General features: G+C 43.8%; 1 protein-coding gene across 1 annotated transcript; it reads right to left on the bottom strand.

The window, feature by feature from the left end:
- Positions 1 to 3,705: 3,705 nt before the first annotated feature.
- pde6a (phosphodiesterase 6A, cGMP-specific, rod, alpha) lies at positions 3,706 to 25,055 on the bottom strand. The gene is made up of 23 exons (XM_029441640.1): positions 24,595 to 25,055; positions 23,942 to 24,083; positions 20,746 to 20,898; positions 19,494 to 19,583; positions 19,247 to 19,387; positions 18,536 to 18,610; positions 17,974 to 18,038; positions 17,251 to 17,317; positions 16,133 to 16,180; positions 14,445 to 14,594; positions 13,849 to 13,992; positions 13,287 to 13,352; positions 12,939 to 13,085; positions 12,144 to 12,251; positions 11,675 to 11,784; positions 10,599 to 10,686; positions 10,224 to 10,324; positions 9,579 to 9,686; positions 9,434 to 9,497; positions 7,528 to 7,602; positions 6,001 to 6,084; positions 5,618 to 5,786; positions 3,706 to 4,857 (listed from the first exon to the last, which is right to left on the bottom strand). Exons 1-23 carry the CDS (start codon positions 24,921 to 24,923, stop codon positions 4,814 to 4,816), a joined length of 2,568 nt encoding a protein of 855 aa, XP_029297500.1. The 5' UTR covers positions 24,924 to 25,055; the 3' UTR covers positions 3,706 to 4,813.
- Positions 25,056 to 27,553: the final 2,498 nt, after the last annotated feature.

Here is a 27,553-nt window from a genome sequence, read left to right as displayed (position 1 = left end):
GCTGTCCTCTGTGTGGTTGTTTCTGTGGGGCAGTCGTGACTGCAGCAAGCGGAGCAGCTCTGCAGTGTAGTGCAGAGTTATTAGACACACAGTGTCATCCCCATGAGCCTCAGCTTAACTCTGACAGGGACGCCAGGACACTACTGTCAACCATAACCCCCCCCCCCATGGATTCTATTTCTTTCTCAAGGTGTTGAGATTGAGTCTGAATCCCAGCGTGGCTAAATGTGTGTAAACCTCAACACTTTCCTCAAACTCTCAGAGAACACAGCAGCGGTGGCAGCGATGACCACTTTGATTACGTTTTGGAGCGGATCCGACTCAGGGGCGGACGCACGCATCGCCGCTCACGTCCGTTAACGCTGCGAGGCTTTCGGCCCGGGCAGAGGGCTGCGCTCGCTGAGTCTTTTCTAATGTTTTGTCTCATCAACCGGGATTACGCTGACGTGATGAGGAACACTTACAGTTCAAAACGAGGTGAAATATGCAGAAATGAATTTCCACGTTGGCCGTTATTGGTTCCGCACACGTTGCCTGACCTTCAGTCTTCAGCAGACTGAACTCCTGTTGGAGTGTTTATCTCGCAGATTAACTCAAAACCAATTAAATGTGCTTTAAATTGCATTGCGATAAATTCATTTTAGAGACGAGGTTTTCCCGTCAGTCACGGCGACTGTCGTCTCTCAGGATATTAGCTGAGCTCAGACGGCGACCGTGACACACTGCAGAGCGCCGTCTCAGGTCAAAGGTCACCTCGTGCAACACACTGATAACCGTTACACTCAGTGGATGCTGACCCCGTGTCACACACATGGTGGCTTACAACTAAATACCTCTGCTGTCCTTCATTTTGAACTAAAGATGGAATAAATGACACATTTCATGTAATGTTCTGACTGCACTGCTATAATAATAATAATATACATCTTAGTTCCACACAATGACATTAAACTCTAACCTGGTTAAATATCATAACATTTGTAACTCAGGAATATTTGTTCCCCTAACTATAAATGACCCCCGACCCCCGACACGGAGAGCAACTGCTTCACAGTACGGGATGTTGATGTTATATCAGCGAACAGATGCAGGAATATTCAATGTGTTGCCGTTTGTGATGCGCTCGGTTTGCTGCTCCGCATGTTGCTGGAGTTGTTAAGCCTCTTAACGGTTCTCATGAGGCCTGTTGATCCAAGCGGCCGCACACACCACACCTGCTGCTGCGACTGCAAACATTTGGCATTGTTTCATGCATGTATTAAAGAAAGGGGTCCAGCATTGTGTCCTCCTGAGCTCACCTCTCCGCTCGCACACGTCCGTCTCACTTTAATACCTTTTGTCTTTGAAAACTGGAACAATCCAGATATTGGAGTTTTTCTGAGCGTTCTTATGCGATTAGTTCATTCATCCAATTGTTGAGCTTATTAGTCATTTGCTGATTAGAAATGCTCCACTTTTGTTAAATACAGCTGGAAAAACCTTTAGATGTTCTTGCTTCTCTTTGTTTCAGATCAATATTAATTAATATTTTGGGCAATCTTTGGACTCTAGTCATTTACAAAGGACATTTGTTATGTTTGGCATTTTAAGCATGAATGATGGAATAGCAGTCATTAAAAATGTCTTCCAACTTCTCGTGGAGAGTTTCTAAAGATATTAAAGATATCTGTATGTTATTAATGAGCAAGTACATAAAGAATATATGTTATATACTGTTAATATGTGGGATTAGACAATGTAAAATAACCTTAACTTCACAGAATGTCAGGTTATTCTTGTGTGATCAGAGCATCGGTTAAAACACAATACACACAAGTGTACGCATCGTTAAACGCTGATGAGATTGCATTGCTTGGGCACGAAAGCCTGAGCAAACTAGTCAAGTGACTTCCTCTGCTTAGAAACTGCAGCCGAGCCATGCATAGTTGTCCTATAAATAGTCCTGCATCGCTCTCTCGGCTGTGGCTTGCAGGCTGGCAGCTCTGCAGTCACGACTGCCCCCGATCGCTGCTCGAATGAGGCTGAAGCTGCCTTCCTGTAGGCTCTCTGGGTGTACTGCAGCTGCTGCTCTCCCTCTCCCTCCTCTCTGCAGTCACGGGTTGTTGCTGCGTCAGAGCCAAGCTTTACAAGCTCCGCTGATCATCACAACCATATACGGCAATCCTTTGAGCTCCCAGCATGCCCTTACGTCATGGGTACTGTCGTCATACACCAATGACGACACACTTATGTATCCATGCTATTAATATATTACTACAGTGTGTGAGGCGGGGAGGGAAGGGCGATGATGAATTTAGCTCAAGTCCCCCCCCATTGTGGCTCCAGTGGCGATCACTTTTCATTAAACCTGCTCTGGCATCATGTTGTGTTTTATAACAGTATTCTGCAGGGCTCTAGGTGGGAGGATTAAGTAATGTGTACACACACACAAACACATACAGATGTATAGTGCAGCTGGCAGATGTTTGTACACCGTCAGCTGTTGTGTAAGTCCTCTTTAATGCATGCATCCTGCAGCAAAGCTGCAGAAATGCTGCAGACATTCTCTTCACACAAACTCCTGGATACTGTCATACAGCAGCCGGTTACTTCAACACACATCAACATGTTCAACAGAGAAAAACACATTTATGCAGCAAAAAGTGTTTTTTTACTTTCCCAAAACTTTCAATTTTATTTTTCCATATTTGGATTTCATGCTTTTACCTGAACACTGTTGTGCTTAGGTTGTGTTTTCAGTGGTAGCAGGATTATGTTTCTGTAGAATATGTCCAGAGACCCTTACTTTGTCCACAGACGTCTTCTAAACGTAACATGACATGTAGGTCACACCAACCTTGAGCCAGCACGACGCAGGTCTTAGAGTTTCCCTCCAGACACGTTTTAAAGTAAATAAAAAGTTACAAATAAAAGCTGAAAAGGGGCAGGACGCTGAACGAGCAGTGCGCATCAAGACGGTGCTCCGACTGGAGATGTGTACACGTTTGTCTCCGATGAGGAGTCTGTTGGCTAGCAGACGTATCACCATGCTAGGTGTAGTTAGCATCCTTTATGCGTTTATGTTGTTTGCTAGCTTATTAGCTTGTAACAGAGGAAGTGTGTGTGAATCATGCAGTAATGTCTGGTGGGATATTTGGTTTTCTTTTAATGGGACATGCACCCTCCTTATTCCCTTTAGTGTCTGCACGCTGCTGTTGTAACACCGAACATGTCACCGCTGTGGGACGAATAAAGGGTTTCTCATTCTGTCTGAACTGTGACTGTGCTGACACGTCCGCTCTGCGCTGGAGATCTCTTTGCTGGCGATGTGTCGCTATTTTTGTTGCCATGTGTGTATTAAATATTCAACTTGGTGACCTAATCTAGTTTGCCTGGGGTTCTTTTGAATCTCAGATTTTAGGGAAGTGCATGTGAGACATGTTAGGGAATATAAACATAAGATAAACACATGTTGTGAGTGGAGGGGGTCTGTAACTATGAAATATAGTCATTGAAATGCCGTCGCAACAATAGCGACCTAGAAATCTGAATTTAACCTTGATCTGTTTTGTAAAATCAGTGATTCCTGAGTTATCTTTTCAAGCACAGTTCTAGGGAAACAACACCGTTCATAGTCTGTCAACCTTCTTGTAGAATCAATAAACACTTCTTGTGGTTTGCGACGAAAATCTTGTTTATTTTCCCTAGAAAGGGTTACCAGCGGGGAAAACTATTTTTATACAATACATTGGAACAACACTTGCACAGCTCCTGCACGCTGCTGTCAATCAAACGCTTGCTGGATCGGGACTGAACCCAAAGTGCAGAGAAAGTGCTGACAGATACACCGTTTGATGGTCACAAACATGCGTGTTTAATGCAGAACAACAACACTTTACAGGACAAAGACTTGTACTGGGGACTCAAGGACACGACGCAGACATGATGAAGTGGGCATCACACACAGTGAGCGCTGGTATATTTAGATACTAACTATTACTATGTGGACGCACGCTCACCTACGTTATTAGTGATCCGTTTCCTTCTGCATCATAAAGTAAAGTAAGTAAGGACATTATGCAACATACATATAAATACCCCCAGAGGCTCAGTGTGTAGACTGTCTTGTATCTTTTATGATATTATTTTCATTTCATTTACAGCTCGTGCTCATGCGTCTTGAAGTTAGAAAGTGTCCGTCTCATCTCCAGACTGCAGAGGACCAGATGTGTGCTTCTGTTATCTCAGAGCACGTACACATGACTTTAATCTCCAGCGTTTAGAAATGTTGATAAAACACAGATTAAAGTCCTGTGAAGGTTCCATCTGTGGATAACCGCCCGGCCATCCTCACATACGTTCAATTGATTCTTGCATGTGTTCGCTCCGTTAGCTCCTCAACAGACTGAGTGTAACATTTCTGCAGCTGCGGGGGTCAGTCAACGCAGCACAGCATTACAATCAGCGCAAAGAGACTTGCAGGGAGATGCTTGTATGAACAGTGACACAACAGGAAACTATCTTGTTGGTGTATTAGAAAAGCTTCTACATTCAACACTTAAATGTTCATAAAGCTGCAACACTTTGGTCCATATTTACTTCTTGATGTGTTCTCGGGTTCAGACAGCACACGCAGCCAGTAATACAGAACAGGACGGACAGGAAGAAGCAGTGCACAAGTTAAGGGGACAGTTGTAACGGGAGAGATGTGTTCTCAGTAAACTGGATCTTTCAGGGGAGATCTCAAAAATGTATTTGAAGAAATAATTGTGGTGGGGGGGGGACTCAACGCTGGACCACAACCATGAAGCAACCTGGTGCTGTTGAAGCATCTCTAGCTGACATTACAAGTCTTTGATTGTGACTGGGCTGCAGCTGCTGCAGGAGGGAGGGAGGAAGGAAGGAAGGAAGGAAGGAAGGAAGGAAGGAAGGAAGGAAGGAATGAAGGAATGAAGGAAGGAAGGAAGGAAGGAAGGAAAGAAGCAAGGAAGGAAGGAAGGAAGGAAGGAAAGAAGCAAGAAAGGAAAGAAGCAAGGAAGGAAGGAAGGAAGGAAGGAAGGAAAGAAGCAAGGAAGGAAAGAAGGAAGGAAGGAAGGAAGGAAGGAAGGAAAGAAGGAAGGAAGGAAGGAAGGAAGGAAGGAAGGAAGGAAGGAAGGAAGGAATGAAGGAAGGAAGGAAGGAAGGAAAGAAGCAAGAAGCAAGGAAGGAAGGAAGGAAAGAAGCAAGAAAGGAAAGAAGCAAGGAAGGAAGGAAGGAAGGAAGGAAAGAAGCAAGGAAGGAAAGAAGGAAGGAAGGAAGGACGGAAGGAAGGAAAGAAGGAAGGAAGGAAAGAAGCAAGGAAGGAAGGAAGGAAGGAAGGAAGGAAGGAAGGAAGGAAAGGAAAGACGGAAGGAAACAAGGAAGGAAGGAAGGAAAGAAAAACAGAGTTATTTTGCTCTCATTTAAAGTGAGTTCATGATAAATGCATTCCAGAGTAATATTTTTTTTTACAATGCACCTGTATGTATGTGTCTTTACTGTTACTATGGTTACCAGGCAGCAGTCTTAGCATTCATTTCTCACTCAAATTCACTACCTCGAAACTGTTCAATGTGTGTGTGTGCGTGTGCGTGTGCGTGTGTGTGTGACAGCCTCCTACCTTGTTTGGCCAGCGCAGCTTTCTGAGAATCCTCCTCCTTGGATTTCTTGGACTCCTCGATTGCAGCCATTTTGGCCTCGTGCACCTCCTTCATGGCGTTCCACTCCTTCCTGTTGTTCAACAGGCGGTCCAGCATGGGGGTGATCTCCTTATGGAAACGACTGAACTCCTGCAGGAGAGGAGGACGAGTCAACACAAATCTAATCACACACAAGTCAACGAGTCAACACAAATCTAATCACACACAAGTCAACACCAAGTTAAAAGGTTAATTCCTACATAAGACCGAGAACCCTGAAGGTGGACTTGAGAACTGAACAGGTGTCACACCTGCAGGTGTCCACAGCAGCGAGTGAATGTTTCAGTGCCGTGTGATGTCTGACCTTGTACACAAAAGCGCAAACGAAGTCGATGAAGCCACACTGCATCTTCGGCAGCTCAGCAGATTTCGTTCTGTCCATCATCGGCTGAAGAGGAGCGAGAGAAGTGTTGAAGACAGTGTACAGACGTGGTCATCAACACTACTGCTAAGCATCTCTTTATCTAAACCATCAGACAATAGTGCTGCTATAACATATACATGAAGTTTGCAGCAATGATGGACACATCTACTCACTCTTCTAAAGCTGACCTCTGACCTCTGACCTTTGCTACAGTACAATCACAAACTAACGTAGAAACTGTTAAACCAGGTTTGTACAAAGGAGGTTTAAATGTTAGAAGCATCCAATCGGGACCTGAAACCCAATTAGTCTCCTAAAAGTATCACAGAGTGAGCGCTCCTGTGCAAGCAAAGGGAGGAAAGTGTTGACTCTGCATGCTCGTGGACGTGAGCTCTAGTTTAACGATACAAGCTTAAAGTTTGAGTGAACTTGTGAAGTTACATTAGAAGCACATTAGAGTGTGAGAGGCTCATGAATCCTGTCAGAAAGTTCACGCTGGCTGTAACTGATGCAGCACCTACACTGGAGAACATCGTCTGCAAAGTCTTCTCTGTTTCTCGTCCGACCACAGAGTCACAGAATCCACTGCTGAGGAAATACAAACCCATCAAAATGAAATGTTTTCCCTGCCGACACAGATGCTCTTAAGTTCAGAGCACTGTGAGGTTAGAGAGTGTGGGATGGTGCTTCTCGTGCTTAACGTGTCTCAAGGACACGAGGGAATGAAACAGAGCAAGGAGAAAGAGACGCGGAGGCAGAATGGAGGAGAGCGAGCCAGAGGAGGGTACGGTCGGCTGGGTTACGGCCACAGTCCCTGCTCTTTCTGTATCAGTGCTCCACATAATGGGCTGTACATCGCTCAACACCACCGCCGCAGGGAACTAAATCTGTCCTTTATTTTTGGTCTTCCAACAGTGTTTCTGTGTCTCTCTAATCCTGTCCTCCTCCCTCTCCACTGCTCAATAGAAGCCCTGACAGAGAGCCTTGTCCTGTCTTCATTCCCATGATTCCTGTCCACCCACCAAATCCTCTTTTCCTCCTCTCAAACTTTTACTTGCTGCCACAAACCGATTTCAAACTGCACAACTGAAAAGTGCACAAAGAATCATCATGAACTAGTTCAAACTATAGGACGTATAGCACGTTTACTTTTTGATCTAACCACTAACCACTAACCACTAACCACTAGCCACTAACCACTAGCCACTAACCACTAGCCACTAACCACTAGCCTTGGCAGGATAATAAGATGATTCCACTGCATACTGTCATGTCTTCACAGTAATCATTATGACGTTGTGCTCAAGTGATTCTCAAAGGGAAGCCTCTTATTTAAAGTCAGAGGTGAACTATACATAGAAGTGCAGCAGCGTTGGAGCTGGAGGGGTTTGTTGTGTTTCTGCTGCGGAGGATCTACTGCATCTCTTACAACCTTCTTTTAAGCATCCCTCTCTGTCCGTGTCTTACAATGGGAATCTGCTCCAGGACCGTCCTCTCCAGGTCTCCCTGCTCCCAGAACTCTGCAGCGACAGACAGCGCCACCTACAGGGGGAATCGAGAGGGTTTCACAAGTCAGTCTCAGTGTTGTTGCCACTAAATGTGACAGTAAATACAAACACATGTACAACCCTTGTGTTGACTTGGATCATCGAGTACATCGCCCTCTGTGGTTTTCAGCCCTCGTTAAACTCAACGATGCTCGAGCTGAAAACAAAGACGCCTTTTTGCCGTTTTTGAGAAGTTGACAGTTTGGGGATGAAGGTTTGCAAACACGAGTTGGGTCTGTTGTACGTCATCTTTAAGTTCCTTGTTTTGCGTAACGAACAATCCAAAACTCAAAGAACGACATGAAATCAAACAGAGCGAAGTAACAAGTCCTGGAAGCAGAGAAGGTTTGACATGTGCACGTGTATGATTCGTCTATTATTGATAAATAGATTGAAATCATTTCAACGTTACGTATTCTGCAGTCGTAACCACGAGCTGCAGCTGGAACATCATTTGCATGCGGCTGATGTGAGTAATCTGCACATGTTGTTAAAACCAGCCCATAAAGACTTCACAATGTCCCATAAAGGAGAATGTTAATCACAGCTCACGAGCAGCTTCACTCTTTGTGTCTTCATGAGATGAAAGCCTGTTTTGTCTGCACTCACAAACAGATCAGATGAATAATGTGTGAATTCTTCAGGAGAGAAACCTCTTTTTAGAAAGTCATCAAGACACTTTTGGGGGACGATTGGCGTGAGGTTAGTGCAGCCAGATATTCTGCGTGCGTGGGAAGTGAAAAGTCAAATATCAGCAGAGAATTATCAAGACGGGAGCAGCTCAAGCTTTTGTCATGCATCATCACTGAACATCTGAGTGATTATATCTTCATGTATGTGCTCGTGAGTCTCTGCACAACCACCAGCACTCTTTGCAGGGTTTCATGTGACAGCTAAAATATGTCTCCGCTGTATTGAGGGAGGAATTCACCTTTAAACAAGTGAAGAGTTAGTCATGGAAGTACAGCTGATGCTGTAGATAGATATCCTGACAGTGTGTGTGGGAGGGGGCGCTGACTCACCCGGTGCACACAAAGTCAATTCCAATGTGAAAAAAAGTATCTGCTAAAAAACATAATACGTGGAACATCCTGAGCGCCAGCGGTTGTGCAATACAGGAGACACTTAAGGAAAAGGCTTCAAATGAATTCAAAAGGTCAGATAAAGGAGATAAATGTATAACATAGCAAGGGACTTGGTGTAACTCCACCCCAACCCCCCCTGCACCAGGCTGTTTGACGTTTCTCTGAAAAGCTCCTCAGAAAGTCCCATTTCCCCGAGTCGAGAAGTCATTTTGCGTCCTGTGGAAACAACATGGACGCTACAAAGAACATGTGTTGTGTATATGAATTCATGTTTTTGTATTAGATATTGCGATAATGTTGTTATAGTTCTCTTGTGTATCAGAATGTGCCGCAGCACGGTTGCATAAAGAGCATATGTAATAAATGACCCTCCAGCGGCGCCTAGAGATGCTTCCTGTTCTTGTGGATACGCCTGTGTGTGAAGGCTGCGTGGCCATGTGTACACTACATACTTCACGGAAATAAAATGCTGAGGCTGCCGGGCGGCGACGAGGGGAATGAAAAGCAGCAAGTTGCGTTTGATACATGAGGTCATCAGGAATCACTGCCGACTGCTGCTGAGAGGAACGGCAGCGCTGACAGAATGTCATTCTACTTTATCACCCCCCCTCACACAGCCTCTACTTCAGCCCGTGTACGAGTGCCTCCTCACTGCGAACGCCTGGATGTTCGCAAGTCATTTTACAGCTGCTACTGGGAAGCATGAAAAGGACCTTGAGTAGAGATCACACAGGTGTGTACCTTGCTCTGAATCTCCCACGGTTTGGCGATGGCGGACAGGTCACAGGCAGTCATCATCATGGCCCTAGAAACACAACGCATGTCTGAGATCTGTACGTCTGTGTATCTCCGTTGAACCTGCATTTGTTTGTGTGATTGCGCTTACATCACAATCTCTTTGCGCGTCGTCTCCAGCATCATGTACTTGGTCCAGTCGTTCCAGTTCTCGTAAGTCTTGGACTGGTCCACAATTTTCTGGAACATCGTCCTTTTCCTGCACAGAAAGTATAAAACATACGTCTTATGTCTTCACAAGGCATTCGTGATGTAGTCGACAACACAACTCTCTTTGGATTGAGCGTGCTGAAGCTGTGAACGGTTACCGGGCAGACTTCAGGAGGTTATGCACCTGTATCAATGTGTGTCTCCTGCACATCAGAACACAACATCTCATTCATCCATCAGTGTCTGGTGTCATCGCAGAGATGTTAATAAACCTGAGGTTGCAGCTTCATTTCAAAGGTTTACTAATGAAGTCAGTTGTCATGTGTAGACGGGTCCTTTTAACTAACTGAATTTATGTGAGTTCATTTAATAAAACCCATTTTTGACTTGAAGAATGGTCACACTCCTACAGTATATGGTACATATGGACGTTTTGTTGACACTATAAATATGAAATGAGTGTTAAATGTGCCGCTCAGTTAAATGTCACGATTCTTTCTAATCTTGCAGGCAGTGGAATAACGCATACACAGAGTTACACTTCGTTTGATTGTATTGATTTGACTGTGCACGCTGCTGTACTGACTTGAAGTAGAGAGCCAGGTCAGTGGCGATGATGGCGATGTCCATGAGGTGGATGACGGTGTCGTGCTGACGGCGGTTCAGATTCTGGTAAATGTTCAACGTCTGAAACACAAGAAAGGAAAATAAAATGTTCTGCCTATAAAACTAAAGGGGGGTGTGACTGCTGCTTCTCCAAACAGAAAGACGAAGACTCGTGGGAAACACAACAACCACTGAGGCCAGCTGAGAGAGGGAGGCGGCTTCAGATCTTTATATGTGGGACAGTTGTATTGAATTGCTTTACATTGGACAGGTGTTCATGTATCCACCCATGTGTGCATGTATGTGTGTGTGCGTGCATGTGTGTGTGTGTGTGTGTGTGTGTACTGCAGTATACTTCATCTCTCAGCAGAGTCTTGCCAAACTCCAGATGGTGTCTTTCCAAGATGGAGGTGCCATGAAGCTTCGCCAAAGGATTACCAGACCTACACACACACACACACACACAGACACACACACACACACACACACACACACACACACACACACACACACACACACACACACAGAGGGAGAGAGAGAGACAGTTGGGAGGTTACACTGTGATAAATCATGCATGTTACTCGCAGGGTGGGCCTGGCCTGCTGTGTCCGTGGCTAATGGCGGCTCTCGGCGGCTCTCATTAGCTCATCCATCAGCAGGTGGAGCAGAGCAGCTGGAGGAGGATCTGGTCAATATCAGCTCATTGATGTTCTCAGTGTGTGACGTTACCTTCACATAAAGAGCTGAGGTCAGCTCGCCTGAACACAGGAGGAGCGGCCGGTTCCAGAATAACTAAACAGTCCAATTTATGAAATGAGTGAAAGAAACGGGGTCAAAGCAGCAAGCGATCAATAAAAACATGACGTTAAAGCATCATGTCTTCTCGCTAGCTGCTTGTTTTGTTTTTACCTCAGTTTATAAATAATTCATAGATGGGCTACATCTTTCTACAGCGCACGCTCTCATAAGAAATGTTAGCTTGAAACGAAACAAAGCGGCAGCTACACTATGCATCCAAAGACTTCTCTCACAGACGGAAGAGAAGCGTGTACTGCGTCGTGTGGGCTCTCTGTTCAGAGCACTTGTTACTCAGCTGGTCTCTTTTATTATCTCATTTATCAAACCCTGAAGCCAATTATTGTGACTCAGTGTTCAGACTCATTCTAATATTTGCACTTTGATGAATCCCAAGAGCCTTTAATGCTTAACAGCAGTTACAGATTGAAACACAAACACAGCAGCTAAATATAGAAGTGAGCAGGTGTAGCGTCGAGGCGAGCTCAGTAGTTACCTTTACTACTAAAATCATTAGTGAGTTAAAGAGTCTCGACCTGTCTGGAGATGACTTCGGTTATCATTTGATGCCATATCAACAAATGTGATAATATATTCATTACATTAGCAGACCCCCCCCCCCTCTGTTGCTCTTACTTCATCTGGTAGAGGTTGTTGGTTCCTCTGTGGTCAATATCGTGGCAGAAGCCGGCCGTCACCATGGCCATACACTCCAGGTCTGTGAAGTAACGCTTCAGATCGCCTGTCTGAGAACACAAACCAGAGAGCCAGAGGAGACTGATGAATGTGTACATGCATGTTTAAAAATGCAATCTGCACACACAAACACACACATATATATAAACACACACACACACCATAACGACACTCAGTGGCTTCTTATTGATGAGCAGTTCAGGCAACACTCACTCACCTTTCATTTACAGACGGACACACTTTATTATCTCATTCCAGATGAAGGATTGGAAGAGGAGAAAGAATGTTTATCACTTTGAATCAGAGAGGAGGAGCAGGAAAGATGAGAGACGAGGAGATCAAGACGGAGAGCAGGAGGTGAGGGATTGATGAGGGCTTAGGGAGAAGACTGGGTTTATGTGTTTCTTACCATCAGCAAGGTGAACATGGTCTGTCCGACGTTGAATCCGTGTCTCCAGTTGTGGTAGGTGATCTTCCTGTAGCCTTTACTGAGCGAGTATATGAACCTCACGAGGGCCTGCGGAACACAGTTTACTTTTAATAACAAACAAAGTTGTTCAGCAATGCAAGCCAATCATTTTCACTTCTCCAACGCCATCCTCAGATTACTGCAGATGTGCACAGCAGTGCTCCTCATCTCCCCAGCAGTGCTTCTCTCCTGGGGGCCAGCTGCTGCTCCGTAAACCACATTAAATCAAAAGAAAATCTTAATTCCAGCGCACACCAGGATGCACACTATTTTATTAACGGATCACATTTAGAAACCCGAAGGAGCGAACAGAGTTTGGATTTCTTTTGGTTTGCTGCGTCTTCCAGCTGAATGATATCGTGGTGATATAATCTTGGAGTATCACTCTACACATTTCTGTTCAAGCTTTGGTCATATGAAGAGTTTCAACCCTGAAATGAGACGGATATCATCTCAGGAAGGTTTTACAACAGTTGACTGATCCACATGAACCCTTCCTGCGAGACAATCAAAGTGCCCTGATGCTCAGGAAGGCCCTCCCTTTCAAGAGCAGACTTGCAACACGCACAGAATGGTTGAGTTAGCCCAGGATGCTAACTCAATGCTCTATAAGGTTGGCTTAGAGGGCACTGCACTTAGGGATGAGGGAGCGGTTAGCCCGGGACTAAGGGAGCTTTCACAGCAGCATAATCCTGCCGCATTCTCAAGTAGCTAACAAACAAATCAACCACTCACCTCTCTGGGAATGTGAAACTTGTCCACCACTTTCAGTTCATAGTACATCTTGATGGCACATTTGACCAGGTCCAGTTCAGTGTGATGAAAGTCGTAGAAGTGGAACTCGAAGATCTCAGCTTTCTTAGAGTCTGGCAGGACCTCTGACTGTGGACACGTGTAGAATAAGTGTTCTTCAAAAGCACAGAACTGTTCTATAGCAACAATGAGGAACTTTACAGTATTAAGAAAAGGTCAGAATGTTAGTTTGTAACATTGTGATCATGTTGCATCATGGGAAATGGACGACATTTTGCAAAGTTTTGTAGAATTTCCTCAAACACGAGCCGAATGTTTCTTGTTGTTTACCAGAATCTCTTGGAGCTCCTCCTCCTCGCACTGATCCGGTTCCTTCCCCCATCGCTCCCTGGTGTTCTGGGGAAACACACAACATCAGCGCTCACCTTGGATGAAATGGTTAAGCATCAATCACCCGACTCCTGATCTGAGGTCAAACCAGGTCATCTCTCGCTGCTTCTGTTCTCTGTCCCTCCGTTTCCACAGACAAATCACCTCGTAGCAGATGTGACAGCTTATTTCAGTTTATAAATGACGCTCATCTCCTGTTTGTGTCATCCACATCAATCGACTGCTTTTGTTCCGTCCAGCACAAACATCCGTGGATGAAGCAACATTTTAAATACAAACGGCTACAAACCGCGGTCAATATCTGCTTTTGTAGTTTTTTATAAATGAAAAACTTTATTTTGCATTTTCATGACTTTAATTAGATGTTAGACAAACAAAGAGGTAAAGAAATCACGAGTCTTTACCGACGACGTGGGGTTCTAGTGATACATTCAATCCAACGCTCGTCTTCACTTCAGCTGTGAACACGTGGATAGAATTATCTCTTTCTCACATCACCTACCAGAACGTGCTGGATTTCATCCTTGCGACACTTGACGTGGTACATCACCATGTCCTGGAAGATGTCCTTCCTGTTCTCCAGCTTGTTCAATTTGTCGTAGGTGTCAGTGTTCAGCACCGACCAGCCCAGGAACTGGGTCAGAGACTGGACACAGAGGTGTGTGTGTGTGTGTGTGTGTGTGTGTGTGAGAGAGAGAGAGAAAGACAGAGAGTTTACAGACGTTCTTTTATATTCTGTTGGGTAGTACAATAATGATCATATGGTTTGTATACATGTCCATTTGTACAGCAGCAGTTTGTTGCCACACAAAACATCCTCAAGTGCATTTTGATCAATTAATGAACAATAAATCATATTTACAAAAATGTCAAAATGGAAATTGTTCCTAAAACTACTTTGATTTTCAGGAACCGTTGAGGATCAAACTGTCATGTTGAGTATTTTAACTGAATTCTGAGCAGATAAAGAAACTTCAGTAAAAAGCCTCCAGGCCCATGATAAATAATGCAGACGCTGTGAATGGCTCTAGTGTATTTATAAACCAATGACTCAGTGCTGCCACACACACACACACACACACACACACACACACACACCTCCATCAGTGTTTCGTCCATTTCATCAAAGGGTTTCCCATCCTTCCTGTTATAGAACGTGGCCACACCCACGATCTCCTCTTTCTTGTTGACGATCGGCAGAGACAGAACGTTTTTAATGGTCCAGCCGGAGCTGTCCAGAGGCTCTTTCTGCACACAACACACACACACACACACACACACACACACACACACACACACAGAGACACAGACACAGACACAGACACACACACACACACACATTATTGAAATGACTATAAATAAGAATATACTTAGGTTTATTACAGTAATATAGTGCCTTTCTTCCCTCGTACCAGCGTTTCATTTTAGCAACGATTGTAATAAAGGAAGCAGGAACTCCACAGAAATGCAGCGTGACCTTCTACATTCAGAGGAAATATGAGAGAGAATCAATAATTCACCTGCTCACGGACCCTACAACCTGAACGTACTGCAGGAGCAGTGGTGGAAGTTTTAAAATGGACTGTTGTTAAGAGAGAAAAGAGTATCATCTGTGCAGAGCTACAAACAACTAGATGTTGTCCTCTCTGGAAAACTGTGCAGCTTAACAAAAGCAAATGAAAACATGTGGATAAAGAAACACTTCACAGGTTGTGTGTTTCTCTGTCAAGGGTATCGGAGTTCTTTACAGCACTTATTTGGAGTTTCAGCTACATCCTCCCGTTACAATAAAGTTCATCCACGCAGCACCGTTGCATACACATGCAGAGGAAAGGGAAAACAGAGCTGAGCAGACGCACTGCAAATATCATCCAGACAAAGAATGGAGGCTGATTTAGAGAGACCCTAACCCTAACCCTAACCCTAACCAGTTCAGAGGTCACACATGAACAAACACAAACGCGGTTCAACAGACCAACTGAGCATGTTTCAGAATGTTTGTGATCCCAGCTGGAACATCTAACATGTTTAGTCTCTGTGTTGTACGTATTGTATCGTGTCCTGTTGAGGATAACTTGTTGACTTGTTGGTATACTTGTGACTCATACAGTATACTATGATCAGTATGTTGTGTAAATCTATCATTAGCATGTAGTTTGGATCTGGGACACGCCAACCGGCTGGTCTCTACATTCAGAGGAGCAGATCGACCAGGATGCAACACCAACAAGCGTCTGAGATCAAGCTGTGAAGGAGAAGACTGTGAGCAGTGCAGGATGGCTGTATGAGCAGGGACGATCAGAAACAGAGGATACTAAGGATCAGGCCGGACAGCAGAGGAACATATCATGCATTCACTAAGGACTATATGCAGAACCCTTCCTTGTGATTGTTCCCAGGCGGGTCCTTGTGTTCCACGAGGGACCGTTATAGAGCTCCATTACTTTTTAACACATTATTCCAACATATTAAGTCTCAGTTCGGATTTATTCTCATGACTCAAGAGTGAAGGCTCACATGTAATACAATTACTGTAATCTGTGATATGCTAATGTCATATATTACTTTACATACAAATCAGATTACAGATAATGAGCAGAACAGCAGCTACTGGTGCTAATGGTCATGAAGATGTGCGTCGCTGGACGCCACTCATCTCTTCCTTTCTGGGTAAATACATGCAAAACAAATGATAACTAATTAACGTCACGCTGGTTGTGGATTATCATATCTGTACTGTGCGTTTTAGAGGGGAAGGACAACACAGGCAGGAGAAACAAAGTTACCTGGAATTTGAAGAAATCGTCCTCACGTGCATTCATGATGTTACAAATCTGTGGGGGGGGGGGAAAGAAACAGATTCAACACAGTACAGGGTGATGAAGTTACTACACGTTTAAAAGCAGAATACTATGCAGAAATATTATGCAGAGTTGAAAAATGACAAGCGGCGAAGACAACAGACGGAGGGATGGATAGACGAGCGGCGGCCAGCTCAGCGCTTTGGGAAACGCACGGCGTGATTAATTATTACACATACACATCACAGCAGCGCCTGCACACTGACGGTGGAATAAGGCCTGATGGCGTTCGGCTCGTTGGATCACCGATGGAGACATTTTGAAATAAAGATATTTTAAAGGACACTACATGGACTCCTGAAGAGACGAGAAGTATAATGAAGGAAGAGAATTACGTTCTCAAACACACACAATATATTCAATCACATTCACATTTTAAAGACGTTTATACTTATACTGTGTAGCGAGATAAAGACGAGCATCACAAAGCCATGACTGTGACTGAATCTAATCAACATAATCTCATGATCCTTAATCCCACTGTACAATCTCCATTAATATACCATAAATCTGACAAAGTACACCAGCGTAATATTAATAAAGTTTAATCATTAGATTTAAATAATCAGTAAATCAGGGCTCCAGGGTGACGGGGGCGTTGGCGAAAGGTCACATGTTCAATGCAGTCATGAAGGGTCATCCACCTTCAAAAGTGTCCTTCAATAACTCATCGCATGAGTGTAACTGTGACAGTGAGATGCCTCCACTTTGACTTCGCTGAATTTAGTCGATGTCAAACTGCTGCACTGATGACGTCAGTGAACTCTGACCTCCTCCCTGTGGAGTCTGTCAGGTATCCATCACCTTGGTCACAATAGATAACTTGTTTTGCTTTAACTGCACGATGTAATGACATCATCGGCGTGTAAGCCTCGCTTTAAAATGCAATTCCGAACTCCCTTTCACAATAAAAGCCCGAGACACAACACAATTTGAGAGTTTATGCTCATTTCACAATATAATGTGAAATCTGTGTCAGATGTCAGATCCAACTTGAAGTAAAGAAGCAGGACAGGAGCTCTACAGAATCTACAGACACTGACCAGTCCAGTCTCTGCGACGTAGGTTGGTAAACCGCTGACCAGAGCCCAGTGATCGGCTGCGGGAGTCCTGAGGATGAACACATCATGACATCAGAAACTTCCAGTGTTATAAGAATCATCTTTAACACAATCATCCTGTAAATCACTTTCCTATTCAGTGTTATTATAAACGTGTGTGTCTGCACAACTCTCGAGATTATTCTCTTATTAACGTTTGGACAGTAGATAACACTGTTTACACGAGGAGCCATGTTGGAGGATAGAAAACAAAGAAAATGAATTAATATGCAAAGTTCTTCATTCTTTACTAAAAATAAATAATGTTTGGTTTTATGAGGGAGGAAGAAACGACATTAATATCCTGTTATCTCTCCGATAACCACAATGCAATTACCTTAAATGTGCCGCATTGTGTGTATCTCTGAGGTACAACACACGGGTCGAATGCCTTCCTCATATTCTTTTGCATTTTTCTTAAAACGTTGTTTTCTGTACATCCATGTTTACTTGCTTGCAGTCTTCTTCTTCCCTGCCTTTGTTGGTAGATTGCTTTGCTCGGCACATTAAGCCCCCTCACAATTTACAGGAATATGTAACTGCTTGTGTGTGTGTGTGTGTGTGTGTGTGTCCATGTGCACAAGAACAAACTAAATGGGGACCCACTGCTCCACTGTGGTCAAAAGCTCCACAGGGTCCCTTTAAACTACACGTGTTGAGACTTACGCTATGACTTTGATGTCCTCTTTGCCATGGAGGATGTAGTCGATCAGTTTGTAGAAGATTATTTCCTTCAGGGGAACATAACACAACATAACAATTGGAGATATTGTGTAAAGATCTTATAAATATAGACTCAAGGTCAAAGTTTGCTCAGTAAATACTGAACACCTCCTGATAAAAGCCATGAGGTTGAAAGCTCTGCAGTAAGTGTAACGGATGGTACTCAGGTTGTAGCAGCGTTAGTGATACTCCCTGTAGTAGCAGCGTTAGTGATACTCCCTGTAGTAGCAGTAGAAAGTAAGACATCTTGTGTTTGGGAACTTGACCCTGATAAAAACATGATGCAAATTTAGCAACAATAAATGACTCTAAGTCTAAGTTGTGCGTATTACATGTGAACGTGTCGGAGAGAACAAACACACTGATGATTTCTTAGAGCTCTGACACTTATCAGCCATAAGTTATGTTCTCGTGGAGAAGTGACGGTCAAGCGGATGTTTTGACCCGCTGGTGGCGCCACAGAAGGAGCAACAACATCAGGAGTTGTTGGTTAATATTTCCTCACCCTGCCATCAGGAGTTTTTGGTCCATCATATGGTGGAACTTCTCCCATAAGAACTGGCCACAGGTCGAAGAACTCCTACACACACACACACACACACAGACACACACACACACACACACACACACACACACACACACACAGAAGATTTAGAGAAACATCGCTCATTCGGCTGCTTGTGTTTCATTACTTAGATGCACTTACTGTAAATCAGCACATCTAACGTCTGCATGGAAATGCTAATTCCAGCAGCCTCTTTAGGAGTGTGTGATATTTGTTTCCATATCATGAGCTACTAGTTGTGTTTATCTTTAAGTGCTTTATTCATGAAATCCAGACAGCAGATCACCAGACAGCCATCTGTGTTTGTTCTCAGAGAGCAGGTGTGAGGAATCAACTGGCAGCTGCTTGTAATTAGGGGACAGCCTCAGCCAATAAGTAGTATTCATGACAACACGTCAGTTACCTCCAATACATGAGGATAGCACGTATGACATTGATCAGAAGATGGAAGTGTTATTTCCTATAATTGACACGAGCGATTAAAGCAGAAGATTTAGCAAAGAACCCCCAGAGGAGCTGAACATATCTCTTCCCAGAAGAGCAGGAGAGTCAGCTGGGATGAGAGTGGTGCATTGCTTCCTGTTATATACAGTAGTTCCCTTTTCTTCCCAGCTCCTCCTGGACACTGGGTGTGTATCCATGGTAACCCACCTTGTTCTTGGTCATGTCCAGCAGACCGACAGAGTAACGGTCACAGTTGAGGAAAGCTCTGACAGTGTACAAGGCCTTGTGGAACTGCCTCTCTATATCCGTCAGCTCTTCAAACACCTTGCTGGCCGACCACAGCAGCACCTGGACAAAGGAGAAGAAGTTTCAAAGTTCATGCACGCCGCAGACGCCGAGGTTTAACTTGGAAATCCTAATGTAAGATGAAATGGTGCATGCTCTGCAGCCTCACCTGTCCCCTCCTGGTCTCACAGTTGTGCAGGTAGCTCAGGTGGAAAACTCTCAGGAGCAGGTTGGCAAAGTTCAGATACTTGTTTAGGATCTGAAAGAAAACAGCACACACTTTACATAATCCTGAGTACCTCCTCTTCAGTGTGTGTGTGTGTGTGTGTGTGTGTGTGACCGTTACAATATTCAGTATGATGTAATATGTGAGGCACTTTTACCTTTATGCCATCAGCAGGTGACACATGTTTAAATGTCAGGTGTATCATGTTTGAGGCTCGGTTTGACAGGTGATATTAACATCGTCTCGGCTTTCTTGAGAAAAAGTCTAATTTGTGTGGTATTTGGACGATGTGCCACAGAGGGCTTCCAGCTGATGCAACACACCTTCAGGCAGCTTCAGTGTTGCTTGGCGGGGGCTGAGAATAGCAAAGTGGTTCATGTTATAGAAGTCCACGCTTTGATTTAGGAATCACGTCGTCTTCTGGCTGACTTTGTGATGAAACGTCACGTCATGATTTTATTGTTAGTTTATTTAAGTGACTCTTTGATCACGGTGACCTCGACCTTTTCACACACTGGAAATCTTTCCCTCCAAATGTTCTTTTAAGCGTTCAGAAAGTTAAAGTATTACAATTGCTAGTTATGATTTGGGAGGCTTTGGATTGGTGTAGCAGTATATCAGCTGCTGCTGCTGCTGCAGGCCGGAGCAGCAGGAAGGCTAATGGTTTTATGCAAATTAGATTCAGCGAGATATAAAACATGGACTTTATGTTGTTTGGAATTAAATTCAGTGGAGAGTTAAGCCAGAGGGTCTATAATACATGTTTGGTGAAAGAAAGCCCCCATGTGGTCATTAAAGCACTTTTACTCTACTTTACTTTACTTAACAGGAATCCATCAACACATAATATACCACACTGATAATTCAGTGGTCAGGAGTCCCAATGCAGATTACACATGTGTATAACTCAAACATGTGGAAGGATCATCACATCTGGAATAAAACATGGATTATATAAAGTTATAAGACGTGTTAGAAGTTAACAGGGTCCTGGGATGCGAGTTGCTTTGTGTTGGATCCCTGTCCGGTCGGGCAGCTCGTCACTAACAGAGGACGCTTTGGAGAAGTGACATAAAGCATTACAAAAGTAAGTGAAATACATGAGAGCTGAGGGGAACACAGGGTTCCTGGTTTAATAAGCGTTTAAAGCTAAAATAAAGAGTGAATCTGCAGGACAGACGGTATCAGATGTTACCTCTTCATCCTTCACAGTGAACTGCGGTCCCTCCAGCTTGTTGAGGGCCATCATGACGGCCACCATGTCTTTACCGTTCATGATGGGGATGGCGAGGACGCTCTTGGTCTTATACTCGGTCAGCTCGTCCACAAATTCACTGTAATTAGCACTCTAGAAAGGAACAGGAGAGAGAGAGTATTAGATTATATTTAATTGCCTGTTCTTCGCCCCTGCATCCTTCAAAAGCTCCAGACTCAGCTTTGATGAACACGTCACTTCCATCCAAAAAAAACTGCTAGCAAAGACTTTCCATTAGCCACAAACTCAAGGCCCTCTGTGCTGCACTCCACCTACTGCTCCTCCTGTACAGCAGGGGTCATCAATTGTGTTCCTTCAGGGGTGAAACTGAGGAAGAGCGGCTCATTAACCGCCAAGAAGGAACAAAAACCTACAGAGAGCGACCCTCTGGGGACCAGAGTTGAAAAATAAACTTGTCACTCCTCTCTGGTGTGCAAACTACAGAGTGTTGAAAGCGTTTTAAACTGTGAAGCGTATCTTTGGCATCGCTTACTTCAGTTAATTGTCATTTATTGGCTGATTTATACACCAATATATCTGCATTGTGCTAATATCAGCCAATATATCAACCTCTATCAAAACACTACTGCTCTGCTGCTTTATCTGCCCCCCCACCAGCCCAACTCAGATATCTCAGATCAGATATTTGCATCATTCATCCTTCAGCCTCAGAAACCTTAATGCTGCTGCTGTCACATGAAAAGCAACTCAAACCCTCTCCGATACATATCCTGCTTCTGCAATATAAAAAGGGCCTTTGATGATGTAACACTGTGTGTGTGTGTGTGCGTGTGTGTGTGTGTGTGTGTGTGTGTGTGCTTCAGTTTGAGCTCCAGACTGAGGGAAGTCCTCCTTCCCACTAAATGACCAAATGATGCTTTTATTTCATACGTATTAATGTTTGAAGTTGTCTTCTTCGGGTCGGCCTGACGTGTTGCAGTTCTTCATGAAATGAAGGAGAACATCGCTGTAAGAGAATCAGCTCACAGCAGCACACAGTGGCTGATTCACAGCTTACAAATAAACCTGTTCCAGAGATCTGCGCAGTTCGACAGCTTGTTATTGGCGACCTTTGACCCCCTAAAGCCCAGAAAAGTCTTCATCGTGCTTGTTATCCTCAGCAGAAGCTTTGCCTTGAACTTTGCCAAGCAGCTCTGCACTTTAGTGGCATAATCTAAGCACACATTGTATTTGTACAAATTATATTTGTGTTTACCTTATTCATGTATAACTTTATTGATTACATCTTACAGCTGGGCTTTGCTGGGCAAAGGTGTACATATATTACAGTCTGGTTAGGACTGTGATTTATATCTATACAGCCATTAAATAAATATAGTAAATGAGCAGGAAGATGAGAAACCTTCATTAAATGTATAAGCTTTCATTTCTAAATCAATAACACATGCTAACAGCTAGCTATCATAAAGGTGCTAACAAGTTATACACTGTATACTTTGCTTTAGGCTCCTATCTGCTCGTTTACAGAAATATGAAAAATCTAAAAACATATTTAGTAATATAATCAAAAGGTACATGAAGCATAAAGCTGGGGAATGATCTGCACATGTGCTGTACCCCACTGGAGCACTCCAGTGCCAGAGTAGATTGAAGGTGAGCTATTGTGCTGAGTCTGGGAAAATGGCTCAGAGCCTGTGTGACCTCTGGGAGTAATCTGGGATCGCTCTAATTCAGGACAGATTAACCGGCTTCATCTGCAGCCTCCCCCACTGACACTCTGCACCTTCCTCACACTCCTCCTTTAACCACACATCAAATAACCGCCAGAGATATTAGAGTGTAAATTGTGTGATTATTTAATTCACTTTGAAGGAGGCAGGGATAGAAGAAGCGGTAAAAAGAATAAGGCCAGCTGTTGCTCACTACATAATCCCAGTGACACATAATCCCCAACTCCCATCTACAAGAATCCTGACTGGTGGACTGGCCTGCACTGGATTGGACTGGGATGGAAATAGAGCGCAGAGAGAGACGGGGATTCTCAGTCTCTGCACTCCTCTGAAAAGCCATCCTCAGTGCATTAGCATCATAAAGCCGACCAATTATATGGAAACATTAACTGTTCCTTGGCTGCGACTGGGGAGACTGAGGCTTTGATATCGTTCCAGTTGCCACATTTCCCATCCTGCTTTCATGCGTTTGTGTGAAGCTGCGTGACGGACAGAGGTTTTGAACAGCACCATGATGTTTGTTCTGAGGCGGCTAACGATGAACAGCAGCACGACAGGCAGGCCTGGCGGCAGAACCGATAAAAACCAAACGGGAACAATCAACCCGGGTCTGTTTTGTTTGTTACATCAGCAGCTGAGTTTCCTAATCTCCCATGAGAAGAAGTGATTGAACTGATACAGAGGAGTGCTTGTAATCCATCAGTTATGCGGAGTGGGCTGCTTCCTTATTAAGTGTAAATGTCACAATAACAATTGGTGCAGGACATTGCGGGAAGGAGGGGGTGTAAGTGAAGTGAGTGGATCTGCAGCAGCACGGAGAACTTGAAGAATACGTGGGAATACGCTCGCCAGCCATTTTCAAATGTCAAAGGTATTGGTTCTAATGAGATTGAGCTGGCTTTGCTGGTATGGATTTAGTGGAAGAGACACGGTGGTTTCAAGTCGCCATCTGGTGGTCAAACAGAGGCAGAGCAGCATCGGACCTCCCGGGCAAAACTGGGATTTGAACTTTTACTCAGATGTTATATTAAAAAGAAAATGTTTTATAGATAATTACTAAACATTTGTTTTTTAAATAACAAATTAAAAACGTTGTGGCCATGAATCTAATCAGGTTTAGATTGTGTGGAAGTCAACGAGGCACCAGAGGGTAAAATGGTGTCATGCTCAGTGGGCCGACCTGATTAAAATGTAAACAACCATAACTTGGCACACAGGTGGGAGTTCGCCTTAAAGTACAGACACTTTGTTTGGTTGGTTTCTTTATTTTTCTTTATTTTATTTTAATGTTAATGTTTTTTCTGTATGCAGTAAAAGTGAAGGGAAATGAAAAGGTAGAAATACGTTTCTACAGTTTATGTTAATTCAAATGTATGTGTGGACGAGTGACGTGTTTCTGAAGCGCACGTCATCAGTAAACACACGATAGTGAATTATGTATTTACCTGGGACACGTCAGCGATGTTGACCATCTTCTTGGTGGACGCCACGTGGCCCACGATGCCCATATCCAGCGGGTAAACAATCTCGCTGTCAGGCTGCACCAGGCAGTCATCAAACAGTGAATCTTTATTCACATTAAATAACCTGCAAGTAAAGATAAACAAAAGAAGCCGGTTTGTCACTGAAACTCTGCGTTAACATAAAGATACTCCGCTAACACTCCCTCGTGTGATCAAGCTGCCAAATGTGAGCGTCTGGAACTGTATGAATGTGAAGCTGCTGAAAAACAGCATCTGTTCCGGTTCCCTGAAGATCTGTCTGCCAGTGTGGAGAACATTTCTTACACTTTCAGAGTGACAGAAATGTTTGTTCACCAGGCAACGATCAGCTGGAGGAAACGCAGGAAGCAGTTTGACTTGAAAACTGTATGATGGAGTTATCGTGTGGCGTTCTGCTACGTAACTGGATCAATGCACTGCATTAAAGCTCATGATACGCTTTCTACGAGACAGAACTGTGAGTGCTCACTCTTCATACACCAACATGAACGTGTGCAGTCCATGAAGTCACACACGGAACATCATCTTCATGATTTAAACTTCATCTCTTCATCGAGTTGGTGTTAAAGCTACTTTTAAAAGAAAGCCGCAGTAACCTGGTTGCCAGCTCGGCCACTCCGTTCCTCTGTCGGTACATGAAGAGGCTCATGCGGTCGGCCCTCATCATGAAGCTGAGGTGTCTCATGAGGTTGAAGACAGACTTCTCCATCTGCAGGTTGTCCTGGATGTCCCGGATCAGGTCGAAGAGGACCTCACTCTCCTCCACCGTCGTCAGGTCGTGGAACTTGCTGATGTCCATCTGTGGCTTCCGGTTGTTGTCCAGCAGGTCTGAGATTACTTTAGGCCGGAAGTTGATGTCGTAGTACTGCTTCGCAAACTGCGGGTTGGCATCCAGGAACTGCTCTGCTGCCGCCGCGTCCACCATGGCTGCTGCTGACTGGGGTCAATGTGAAACAGATGGTCGTGATGCTCGATGGTTAGCAATTCAAATCCAAAGTGGGAAACGTCTGAGTGGGGAAAGCAAATCCAAAATGACTCAGGAGCTACAACACAAGGCTTTAAGCAAAACACTGATCACTTAAAGCTACAGTCACTTCCACAGCGAGGGATAAAACAATGCCAATCCAATATTCACTGAAACAATATATATATATATATATATATATATATATATATATATATATATAACTATATATACTATCTGAGTCTTTGACCAACGTTCCACTTTCTGCTGCAGCTGGAAACAGGGTTGATGAGATCGCTGAGACTTAACCACACAGTGAAACCAAAACAAGGAGCTAAAACAGATGCTAAAAAGCTCCGGAGAGCTGCACGTTGGTTGGTCACTACGTTAGTATGTGCAGTGTTGGTCCCTTAATGAATACCATCAATGAATGTGAAACAATGTCTCTGCTGTTTATTTCACTTTCACTCAAAATATAGATAATAATAAATGAATAATAATAAAGATTGAAGTAGAATGAGTGTAGGAAAGAAATATTTCCTACACATATGGTTAAAATCTAAGTGAAGTATATTTACAGTCATTAAATGATCTCACATTGTGAACCATGAGGTCGTGTTTCACTCGGACACGCTTGATAACCTGCTGGTATTGCAGATTGTGTTAGTGATCATCTCTCTTCTTGTTACTGTATATTGTTCTTTCCTTGTCCAACGTACTTCACACATATAATAATAATGTACAACAGATGTAATAAACATAAGTAGTCCTACCTGTTACAGTCTTGTATTGTCTCCAGCAAAGTGTATAATCCTTCTGTCCTGCTCACCAAATCTGCAGGTGTCTGAGAAGAGAAAGGGGATTACCAGGATGGTTTTAATGGTCATGTGTTGACATAAACCTGCATCCAATTACACCCCTGGGATTACGATACCTTCCCATGTTTAATGACACAACCTGGGATTTCTTTCTGTCTCACTACAAGACACCGTTAGCACTTCTGGGTTCTTGTGCAGCGTCACGACGAGGAGTGGTGTGTATTCATATAGCATGTTCCTTCGTCACAAACCAACATCTTGTTTGCACGTTTTGTTTTTTGGCAGAAACTTTCACCCAAAAGCTTTTAGGAGTATCAGATAAACATTTCTTAAATGGATGTGTAGTTCAACGAGCAGATCCAAACACAGTCCTACAGTCTGCAAACGGGAGAAGAAGAAAGGGATGGAAATCATGTTTTGTAACATTTGGTGACATTTGTGAAGTGAAAGCTCACGTCACAGCTGTGGCTGGTTTTCCAGAGACGCTTGGTTCGGTAAACTAGTCGGATCAGAGTGAAAGTTTTCTTTCAACAGCCAAAGGATCGGAGTTTGCCTATTGATGTGTTTAGCCAATAAGATAACAATATGTCTAAGTGACACTTCACCCTGAAGTCTGTCCTTGTTAAATAAACTGATCCCTGGGAGCTGCAAAGCGTTAAAAGATGGTTGTTTCCTCTCCTTGAATACATGTCAGCTACAAACGATCCCCGTGATAACAAGGAGTCTCATCACATCCTTTGCTATCCATCCCGATGCAAGCGTAGGCAGCTCATCATGAAAGTAACACCGAGGCTGCGTACAGAAGATGATACAACATGTTTACCATACAATAAGACTCTGGACCATGTGAGGGAGAAGTTGATTACGGGTTATTGTTATTGTTATTAAACCTTTATTTAAGCAGATGCATCAACAGAAGACGTTGTGTGCATAACACACAAGACACAACAAGACGAGTGTGTGACAGAAACATCTGCCAACCTTCGTTTGAAACTGTCCAGAGGGAATCTCGCTGGAGTCCATCCTGCAGCTCATTCCAAGAACAAGGGCCAAAATAAAATACATTCCTTTTTCCAGTCTAAGTCTGCACATGTTGAACTGTTAAGCCCGGCACATTATTGGATCGAAGACAGACTTAGTGCATATGTACATGGGTAAGTGGCCACATTTTATCAAATCGTAAAAAGAATCCTATTTGTATGTTAATGATTTTCTAACTTTATCAGTATTAGAAGTTCAGGGTCGAAGGTGAAGAACATATATAATGTCACCACACTTTAACATTTATAGTGTGTGTTACTGTGCACATTTGCAATGTAAAATAAAGCGGGTTAGGGTTCGTAAAATGTTGTCATTAATTAGTAGAACCTTTAGCCAAACTGTGAGTGTAACCAGGACCCCCGGCCTCCGTGTTTGACACACCCTGAGTTACCTATTGCACAGTGTCCAGTAGTGTTGGTTATGTCACAGTATTACACATGTGTGTGACTCCTACAGCTCATGTTGCATCATGTATCTCCCACTGTGGTGATGAACTGCACAACTCAGGCACCCTGACACCCTCGCTAAGGAACCTGAGAGTGAGAATAACAAACAGCAAGACCAGAAGTCATATCATTGGTGATCCCTAAATAAACCCTTCAGCATTGTACAGCTGGTTTCACTTGTATGGTGTCCATCAATGTGGGCATGTTCAGAGAGTTGCAAAGCAAGAAGAGCGCTCACTATTCCTGGATACCGCAGCACCAACCGTAACAGGAGCTACATGAGTAA

This window comes from Cottoperca gobio, chromosome 10, assembly GCF_900634415.1.
Source record: "Cottoperca gobio chromosome 10, fCotGob3.1, whole genome shotgun sequence".
NCBI lineage: Eukaryota > Metazoa > Chordata > Actinopteri > Perciformes > Bovichtidae > Cottoperca > Cottoperca gobio.
Note: the sequence above shows the minus strand (reverse complement) of the source record. Positions and strands in the feature narration are given on the sequence as shown.

What these genes read in the sequence shown, in the direction of transcription:
- pde6a (XM_029441640.1), bottom strand. Translation starts at nt 24,923, where the DNA reads ATGGTGGACGCGGCGGCAGCAGAGCAGTTCCTGGATGCCAACCCGCAG. An exon ending in ACGTCGCAGAGACTGGACTG is followed by an intron (nt 16,181 to 17,250) that starts GTCAGTGTCTGT and finishes CCCCCCCCACAG; the next exon opens with ATTTGTAACATCATGAATGC. An exon ending in ACGCGCAAAGAGATTGTGAT is followed by an intron (nt 9,498 to 9,578) that starts GTAAGCGCAATC and finishes TTGTGTTTCTAG; the next exon opens with GGCCATGATGATGACTGCCT.